Source organism: Stegostoma tigrinum, chromosome 8, assembly GCF_030684315.1.
Source record: "Stegostoma tigrinum isolate sSteTig4 chromosome 8, sSteTig4.hap1, whole genome shotgun sequence".
Taxonomy (NCBI): Eukaryota; Metazoa; Chordata; class Chondrichthyes; order Orectolobiformes; family Stegostomatidae; genus Stegostoma; species Stegostoma tigrinum.
This window is the reverse complement of record NC_081361.1, coordinates 5,810,573-5,820,883: the sequence shown is the minus strand read 5'-3', so window position 1 is coordinate 5,820,883 and position 10,311 is coordinate 5,810,573. Positions and strand designations below refer to the sequence as shown.

General features: G+C 46.4%; 2 gene segments (V, D, J or C); one reads left to right on the top strand and one right to left on the bottom strand.

Annotated features, from left to right (window-relative positions):
- Nucleotides 1–207: 207 nt before the first annotated feature.
- Nucleotides 208–9,693, bottom strand: LOC125456581 (Ig kappa chain V region Mem5-like). The segment is given in 4 exon segments: nt 208–1,173; nt 8,457–8,488; nt 9,076–9,373; nt 9,560–9,693. Coding segments are annotated over 4 exon segments (708 nt in total).
- Nucleotides 8,099–10,311, top strand: part of LOC125456582 (immunoglobulin kappa constant-like) — a 45,394-nt gene continuing 43,181 nt past the window's right edge. Inside the window, 1 exon segment of the C gene segment in view lies at nt 8,099–8,244. Within this exon segment, the coding sequence occupies nt 8,223–8,244 (22 nt within the window).

Sequence of the window (10,311 nt, the reverse complement as noted above, 5' to 3'; positions counted from 1 at the left end):
ACAGTGAAGAGTTAATATCTCAGATTGCAATGATTGAGTCCCAGCAGCTTTCAGATTGTGATCAGTTTGGAATCTTGTAAACTCAACAGATTCCAGATCAAAGGCTCTCAATCCAGACTACAGTGAAGTGTCATTGTTTGAAAGTTCACCCAGCCAATCAGCTAAGAGAGGGATAGCTCATTTCCAAACCCTACACCAGACAGAGACTGAATCTTCTTCATCTTTATTCCATTTTCCAGATTGACATTGACAAAAAAAGACTGCAATTAACAGCCCAGACAGAGGAAGTGCACAAATTCACAGCCATAATGGAGCTTGAGGAAAACACTTGAGGAGATTTTCTCAATAACATTAGAGTTGTGTCATTTTAAGCTGTGACAAAACTTTAAATTGGAACTGGCAGCTGAGCAGGAAGGAGTTCTGGCTTACTGAAGCACAGACTTCTGAGGTTCAAGATAACAAAGTGTGAAGCTAGATGAACACAGCAGTCCAAGCAGCATCTCAGGAGCACAAAAGCTGACGTTTCGGACCTAGACCCTTCATCAGAGATTTTTGTACAGCTGGCAGTCTTCAGCAACTTTGAGAGATTTTACTTGGCATCACACCTCAACACTGTCTCCATCAAACACTTCCAGGACAGGGACAGCATGGGGTGAGAAACAGAGTAAAGCACCCTCTACACTGCCCCAATGACCTGTCTTAACCCCTGAACCTCAGAAGGGTCTCCAAACCAGTCGCGAGAAGGAAGAGAGTTGAAATTCTGTACTGACAATGACCTTTGTCCTGCCAGCTCAGCCCTGTTCTATTTAAAGTTGTGTCCCCTCTGTGGACTGTCTCAAACACACTACACACATTCTGATCTCCTGATGGTCTTGCTGAGGGGAGAGGGGAGGGTGACGTGGGTCAGGGCACAGGAGAAGCGAGCGTTGGACTCCCAGTCAGAGCCAGAGAGGGTCAGCAGGCTGCTGACACTGTAGGTGCTGTCCGAAGCTAGCAAGTAGTTGCTGGTCTGAACCCCGTCTGAAATGATTGCACCATCCTTCTTCCACTGCACCACCAGCTCATCAGGATAGAAGTGATTGGCGAGGCACACCAGGGTGGCAGTGCCCTTGGTCTGAACCTGCTCCGGGGAGGGGGGCAGCAGGGTCAGCTTGGGCTGAGACCTGTCACGGCCTGAAAGACAACAGAAGCAATTTTAATCCCTACCATTCAAAAGATTTTAACTTTCCAAACATTCAGTTGCACAACAATCTGTTTGAACATTTGCAGCCAATACTGAACAAACCTAACAAAAGAATTAATGTTTATTAAAATTCCTTGTTGATGGAGGACATTGAAATTCCCCACCCAGAGTGCATTCTGTGCCCTCACCACTCTCAGTGCTTCCTCCAAGTGCTGTTCAACCTGGAGGAGATTCTGATTTTTCATCCAAGGGCGGGCAGTACGTGCTAATCAGTGGGAGTTTTCACAGAATCATACTGTACTGAAGAGGCCATTCGCCCTATCAAGTCTGCACCATGAATGCTGCACTAAGTCTGCTCTCTGCCCCCTTTCTTGAACTGGGCCCATAACATTGAATGTTGGGATATTTCAGGGGCTCATCCAAGTACATTCGAATGCCTGTGAAATTACCCACCTGCTCCCCTCCCAGGCAGTGTATTCCACTTCCCCAGCACTGGGTGAAACAGCCTCAACCTTCTCTGCTCCAAAGAAAACAACGTGAGCTTATCTAGTCCCCCTTCGTCACTGAAACGCTCCATCGTGGGCAACATCCTGGTGAATCTCCGCTGCACCCCCTCCAGTACATTCACATCCTTCCTATAGTGTGGTGACCAGAACTGCACACAGTGCCCAGCTGTGGCCTAACCAATGTCCTGTACAACTCCACCATATCCTTCCCATACCTTCAGATAATCTATATCTGAAATGATAAAGACAGGTGTCCAGTATGCCTTCATAACTGCCTGATTGACTTCCTCTGGCACTTTCAGGGATCTGTGGACAAACATCCCAAGATCCTGCTGTTCCTCTGAGATTCCCAGTTTCCTGCCATTCATTGAGTAGTAATAAAATGGGAGGCTGGATGAACACAGCAGGCCAAGCAGCATCTCAGGAGCACAAAAGCTGACGTTTCGGGCCTAGACCCTTCATGAAGGGTCTAGGCCCGAAACGTCAGCTTTTGTGCTCCTGAGATGCTGCTTGGCCTGCTGTGTTCATCCAGCCTCCCATTTTATTATCTTGGAATCTCCAGCATCTGCAGTTCCCATTATCTCTGATTCATTGAGTAGTCCCTTGTCTTGTTACTTCCTCCAAAGTGCATCACCTCACATTTATCAGGCTTACATTCCAGCTGCCTCTGACCTGCCCATCTGACAAATCTGGTTATATCCTGGAACATAAAACCTTCTTCCTCACAATCGACCTTCCAGCCAATCTTCATGTCATCCACAAACTCATTGATCCTCACCTCACCTGTTCTCATCAACATTGTTCCTGTATATCACAGTGAGGGAGTCAGCACTGATCACTGAGCTATCCCACTGCCCAGTCACACACGCAGCCTTCTCCCATCATTCTCTGTTACCTGACTCAAAGTCAGTTTTAGAACATAGAACATAGGACAATACAACGCAGAACACGCCCTTCGGCCCTCGATGTTGCACCGACCTGTGAACTAATCTAAGCCCCACCCCCGAAACTATCCAAATTGCCAAGTTACCCTGGATCCCATGGGCCATTCTCTCCTTCATCCACCTCCCATGTGGGAACTTGTCAAAGGTCTTCCTGAAATCCATTTAACTACACCAACTGCGCCACCCTCACCTGCACACCTATTCACCTCCTCAACAAAATCTCACCAGATTTGTTGGCCATGGCCTCCCTCTGACAAAGCCGTGCTGACTACCCCTGAAATGGAGATTCATTCTAACTTCAAAATTTTCTCCCATCAACTTCTGAACACTGATGTGAGACTCGCTGGTTTCCTTGCACATGTTTGACCTGATGCCATGAGGCTTCCTGAGGTCCAGAGCCAATGTCGATGACTCCAAGGTCACTTCTTCCTGACTGTATACCACTGTGCGCTGCCCTTTCTGGGTCTGTCCAACTGGTGTAAGAGGACATACCCAGGGGTGGTGATGGTGGTGTCTAGGACATTGCCTGCAAAGCCCACTACTGTGAGTATGACTGTGTCAGGCTGTAACTTGACTCATCTGTGAGACATCTCTCCCAAACTTGGGACCAGATCCCATATGTCTGTAAGAAGGATGGAGCAGGGTAAACAGGGCTCTGTTTGATGGTGTTCCTGATGCTAAGGATGACTTCTGTACCTCAATGCTGATTGTGCACAGCATGATCCCAGTGAACAGACTGATAATGAGCAGAGAATCAGATTTTTAGTGATGTTTATTTGGTGATAAATATTAACCAGGATACCAGGGGGAACTTATCTGCTCTTCTTCTAATAGTTCCACGGTATTTTTTACCGCTCCCTGTGAGAGCAGACATTAAGTTATCTGAAAGACCATTCCTCAGTACTGCACTGCACTCTCAGCCTGGATGATGTGGTCAAGTCATATAATTGCAGTATCGCAGGATCTGTAAAACGCCCAACCTGTGAATGCTGACACTCTGAAGACCATTCCATCCAGACACACCTGCCCCCACCCTATCTCTGTAACCCAACATTTCCCATGGCTAATCCACCGAGCCTGCATTTGCTGGAGTGCGACATGAGGACATAATATTGTGATTCTGATGTGACAGTGCTCCCTGCTGATGTCTTGCTGACACCTCCTGGTCCAATAGCCTGCCATGCACCCCCAACTCCTGGCTCACACTTGGAGGAATGAGGCCACTTGTGGAGGCTGGAGCTGTTTCCCAGCCGGAGACAGTGCCTTCAGGAGAGAGATGATAAGCAGATGATGGGGAGTCGACGGGGTGGGGACCCGGGGTTGGAGGGGAAGTTATCCAAAAGTAGGAAAGACTTGGATTACAACTAAGCATTTCACACCTCAGACTGTCCCAAAGACTTTTACAGACAGTCAGGGACTTGGTTGAAAACCAGTCTCCCTTGTAATGGCAGGAATTTGGCAGCTACTTTGTACAAAGTAAGATCCCACAAGCTGCAATGGGACCAAGACGCCTTCTTTGGGGATGTTGGATCAGGGATAAATATTGGCCCGAACTCGACCCAAAGAGAAAACAAATGGGAGTTTCCCAAAAAACCCTGGAACACTGAAAGCACTGGATTGTGAGCCCTGCTGTAGCTGTCTGTCAGCAAAACTTTGCCAAGAGATAACCAGGAGGTGGAGAGAGTCTGCATCCTGTTACATGTGGGAATTTCAGGATGTTTCCCAGCTCCTGGAATACGATGAATAAAGGAAGTGTGGTCAGTGACAGCAGTTGGAATCCTGTTGGGAATGATGGTTCATCTGGGGAGTGGAGCCAGAGCCAAGCCCCGGACACCACAGGTGGTTCAGCTGTATGGGAGTGGCGGGGACACAAGGAAGACTGGAAGAGCAATAGTGAGAGGAGATTCGAGAGCAAGAGCAATCGATAGGTATTTCTGTCGCTGCAGATGTGAATCCAGGATGGTGTGTTGTCTCCCTGGTGCCAGGGTCAAGGATGTCACTGAGCAGCTGCAGAGCACCCTGAGGGAGAGGTGGCACAGTCAGCAGTTGTGATCTACATCGGTGCCAGTGACAGAGGGAGAAAAGGGATGTGGTCCTTCAGTCAGAATTTGCAGAGCTTGGCAGGGAATTAGCAGCAGGAGCTCAAAAGGAAGAATCACTGGGTTGCACAGCTGAAGTCTTCAATTAATCCCAGTGCCGCGCACAAGTGAGGATAGGAAGAAGAGAGTAAGAGAGTTGAATGTGGGGCTGGAAAGAGGGCCCAGGATGGAGGGCTTTGGATTATTTGGGTATTGGGGCAGGCTCTGGGGGAGATAGGAGCTGGACAGACCAGACAAATTGCTCCTGAACAGAGCTGGGGTTGATTTCCTTCTGCGGTGGTTTACTAGTGCTATTTGAGAGGATTTAAACTTGGTAGAGCTGTGGGAACCAGGAGGGAATATTAGAGAGGAACGCCAAGGTCCACTGATTCCTGGGAGAGACAGATAGCACCAGAGTTAAAATTGTAACCAATTAGGAAATGTCAGAGCAATGGCAAGAGTAATAAAGTTTAAATCATGGTCACTGTGCATGTATATGACAGCATGGAGTCTGGAGAATTAGATTGGAGAGATACAGACTCAGATGTCCAAGTGCGGATCTGATGTTGTGGCTCTAAGAGATGGGTCTCAAAGAAGGGCAGGACAGGGTGTTAAATATTCTTGCATACAAAGGGTTCAGGAAAGATGGGAAAAAAGGAAAAGGGAGAGGGCAGTTTTGGGATTGGTTAAGGAAATCCATGTAAAGTGGAGAAAGAGGATGCCCCAGAGGGTTCAAGGATTAGAATTGATTTGGCTTGAGATAAGGAAGAAAAAATGTGCAATCAGATTGCTCAGTGCAGTCTATAAGTCACCGAACAATGAGAAGGAACAAATCTGCAAGGAATTTACAGAGAGGTGCAAACATTGTAGGAGCTTTTTAATATGCGGCTTTAATTCACTGAATATACTCAGGGATAGCAGCAGTTTGAGGGGCAGAGAGGGGCCAGAGTTGTGAGTGTGTGTTCAGGTGAATTTTCTCCGGTCGTGTATTTACTGTCCAATGTAAAAGGAGGCTCTGCGAGACCTGGATCTTAGGAATGAGGAGGCCCAATTAAATCAGGAGTCAGTGAGAGGACATTTAGGGAAGAGTGATCATTGTATCACGAGGCTTGGGAGACAATGGAAAAGGGCAAAGGAAAATCTAGAGTGAAGTCATGAACATGGATCAAATCCCTTGGATCATCTCCAAATATCTTACAGTTGGAAATTTTCACATTTTTTTAAACAGGAGATGGATTGGTGACTAAACACATATTTTACATCAGTATTCACTGTTGGGAGAGACATGAAAGCTTAGGAAATTCAGGACATAAATGATGATATCTTCAAACAGTCTACATTATCGAAAAGGTGCTATAATGTGGTCTTAGAAGGAACAAACAAAGATAAATCCCCAGGACCTGAACTGGTCTATTCCAGGACTTTTTGGGAAGCTGGGAAAGAGATTACAGGGCCCTTTGCAATGATCATCAACAGCCATCGGTGAGGTGTCAAAAGACTGGAAGGTGGCAAATGTTGTGCCATTATTGAAGAAAGGATGCAAAGAAAACCCAGTGAAATTTAGGCAGGTGAGAATGACATCAGTCGTGGGTGGAGGGGTTTTGTGAGATAGGAAAGGCAAGGATTGAGTAAGGATACTCCAGATGGCTTTGTGCATGGGAAATCGTGTCTCACGAATTTGATTGAGTATTTGAAAAGATGACCAAGAAGATAGATGAAAGCAGAGTGATAGATGTGGTCTATATGGACCTTATCAAGGCTTTCAACAACGTCCTGCCTGTTAAATCACACGGATCAAGGTGAGCTGGCCAATTGGATATAAAGTTGGCTTGACAGTAGGAGCCAGAGGGTGGTGGTAGAAGTGTGCTGTTCAGATTGGAAGCCTGTGCCCAGCAGAGGGCTGCAATGATCATTTCTGGGTCCACTGTTTTTCATCATTTGTATGAATGATTTGGATGAGAATATAGGAGGTATGGTTAGTAAGTTTGTGGATGGCAACAAACTTGGTGGCAGAGTAAACAGTGAAGAAGTTTTCTGAGAGTGCAATGGGATCTTGATCAGCAGGGCCAGTGGGCCGAGGGATGGCAGATCAAGTTTGGTTCAGATAAATGCAAGGTTTGCTTTGACAAACCAGGGTAGGACTTACACAATTAATGGTGTAGTCCCGGGGAGTGTTGTTGAACTGGGACACCTAGGGATGCAGGTACATAGTTGCCTTAAAGTGGCATCACAGGTGGATGTAGTGGTGAAGAAGGCTTTGGGCACATTGCCAACATCGGTCAGAGCATTGAGTACAGGAGTTGGTACTGTAACTGTACAAGACATAGGTGAGACCACATTTGGCGTACTGTCTACAATTCCGGGTGCCCTACAACAGTAATGTTATTTATCTGGGAATGGCACAACAAGGATTTACAAGGTTGTTTCCAAGACTGTGTAATTAGGAGAAACTGGACATTTAACACTGGAGCATAGGAGGCTGAGGAGAGACCTGAAAGAGGCCTATAAAATCATGAGGGGTATAGATAGGTGAATAGCCAAGGTCTTTTCTCATGAGACAGGGAGTTCAAACTGGAGATCATAGATTTAAAGTGAGAGGGGTCAGACTGAAAAATGACCTGTGGGGGAATATTTACACACAGTGGGTGGTTGGTAAATGGAACAAGAATTTGAAGGAAGTTTTGAGGTGCCTACAACGACAAAAGTCATTTGGATGGGGGAATATGAAAGGATTAGAGGATTATGGACCAAGTGGAAACAAATGGAACTCGGGGGCGTAGATAAGATGAATATTTCAGGAAGGATGTGATTATTTTCCAGAGATGGAAAAGGATAATCCCAATAAAGTTTTGAGGATGAATAATGTGAATTGTGAAGATAGACTGAAGATATTAGGAATGCCATCTTTGAAAAAGGCAAGGCTGAGGGGAGTTTGAGTGAAAAATTAACAATCAGGAGAGTTTTGGAAACACGAAGTTGGGAGAAAATGTTCCTAATCACGACAGGATTGACAACCAAATGCCACAGGTTGAAAGGATTTGGTAAAGTAAGCAGAAGCGAGATGAGGAAAAACATTTTCACCCAGCGAGTGGTTAAGGTGTGGGATGCACTGCCTGAGAGTGTGGTGGAGGCAGCTTCAATTCAAATGTTCCAAAGGGAATGAGACTGTTATTTGAAAAGGAACAATGTGCAGAGTGTCAGGGAGAAGGCAGGAGAATGACACTCAGTGAATTGTTCATTCAGAGAGCCGGTCCAGACAGGATGGGCAGAATGGCCTCCCTGTGCACTGTAACAATTCAGTGAGTGTGTGATTAAGCAGAGGTGAAGCTTGGGGAGGTGGGAGGTTGGTGCCTCACAGTGCTGCTGCAGCTGCTGGGGTCAGTGAGATCAGAAACTGGGACAGGGAGCCAGAGCTCACATCAAAATCTGTCCGTGTCCGTCACACTGAGCCTGGCAGGAGGCTACTCACTGATTTCACTCCACGCTGCAGGAATGTGACCACAGACTGAAAATGGACACAGCTCCTCCACAGGGTGAGTAAAACCTACTGACTTATATCTTGCTGATTAAAGGGGGCAATGGAACTAAAGAAATACAGCCTGGTCCCTTGTTAGACACAGTGCTCTGCAATCAACCATTTCCTTCACTGCAGCTCCCCACAAGCACGTTCAACAATTCAGCATTTTTGTTTTAGAAAGTTTCAGTATTCAAAAGGATTAATATTGGAGTATTGTGGTTTACTTACTCAGTCTGAGCTTGGTTCCTTTACCGAACGTAAGCCACAGTGAGAGCTCCCAGTACATATGCTGTACATAAACCTCTGCTCTCTTTTCCCTCTGTCACTCTCACCCTCTCCCTGTCTCTCACTCAATCTTCCTGTCTTTCTCTCTCTCATGCACACTCCTCCTCTCCCGCTCCCTGTCTCCTTCTCTCTCCCTTCCTCTCTCACTCTCTCTCTCTCTCTCTCATTCTGCCCATCTCCCTCATCCTGTCTCTCTCTCTCTCTCTTTCTCTGTCTCTGTCTCTCATTCACTTGTGTCTTTTTCACTCTTTGTTTTTCTCATTCTGTTTCTCTCTCTGTCTCTATCTTCACCCCCTCCCTCTCTGGCTTGTGCCCAGCTGGGATCGGGTGAGTTTTGAACATTATTTCCGATGTTAAATCTCACAGCTGCTCTTCACATGTGGCCAAGGAGTGTAAGAGGGAAATGTGAGGCCTTGAGTGAGCGGTGGACACTACAGTGGGCAGTGTCAATTCTGGAATGGGGTCATTTGTTCAGTTTCATTTTTATGCAAATGTGGGATATGTCAGTGCAGGGAGTGGTGCTGTGTAGATTGAGGTTTCTGTGCAGCTCTGTATCACTGTGTAGGCATAGCTCTGATACTGCTGACAGTAATAGTCAGTGACATCCTCATTCTGAACATTGCTGATTGTCAGGGTGAAACTAGTCCCTGATCCACTGCCACTGAATCGCTCGGAGATTCCTGTGAATCGATCTGTTGCTTCATAGATCAGGAGAGAGGGTTTCTGTCCTTCTCGCTGCTGGTACCAAGCAATGTTATTGCCAATGCTTTGGCTGGCCGTACAGGTGATGGTTGCGGTCTGACCCAGTCCCACTGACAGCACTGGGGGAGACTGGCTCATGGTGATGTCCCCACTGATACCTGAGGGGTCAGAGAGAAACACAGTGAAGTCAGTACTGTCACAGAAAGAGCCTGTCAAATGAGAGGTTGTTGGAGACACTGTGCATTCCTCTGGTTTCAGCATTTTCCCTTCAATCACAAGTCAGCGGAATTGGAGTGAAATGGAGAGCAACTAAAGATTCAAGGTGGGAGGAGAGAGATTTGTACCTGCGACGCAGAATGCCAGAGGCCAGATCAGTTGTATGTGTGAAATCATGGTGTATGCTCCTGTCCCAGTGCCTGGTTCCTGATAAACTCTTTCTTCACTTTGCCCTGCTTTATAAAGATGCAGCCTGTGAGAATCTCACTGGCTGTTCCTCAGTATGTAAATGGCATCAAGCAGAGAGAGAGCCACGTCAGCCCTTCACGCTTCCTCTTCTCTCTCTCTCTCTCTCTCGCTGTCTCTCTCTCTCTCACACACACAAACACACACACACACACACACACACACACACTCTCTCTCTCTCTCTCTCTCTCACTCACTGCCTCTCTTATTGATTTTTAAAACTTTTTCTTATCTTCAGCTTTTGGCATTACTAGCTGAACTAGGATTCATTGCCCAATCTTGGTTGCTCAAAGGCAGTAAAGAGCCAACCACATTACTGTGTGTGTGCAGACACATGTAGCCCAGACCAGATAAGAAAGGCATTTTCCCTCCCAAAACGGCATTTGTGAATTGATGATTTTTGTGATGATTTATGTTCAGCATGAGACTCTTAATTCCAGATTTGTTTTATGTGAATTTCAAATTCCACCATCTACTGTGACAGAATATGTTCCTGACAACGTTCCTGGTATACTCGATTAATGGTCTCACAATTAAGTGCCATCACCTCTCCAAATCCCTCATAATCACCGTTCTGACACAAATTCTGCTTTCATGCTCACTTCTACTCTCTGACTTTCTTCTCTCTCTGTCT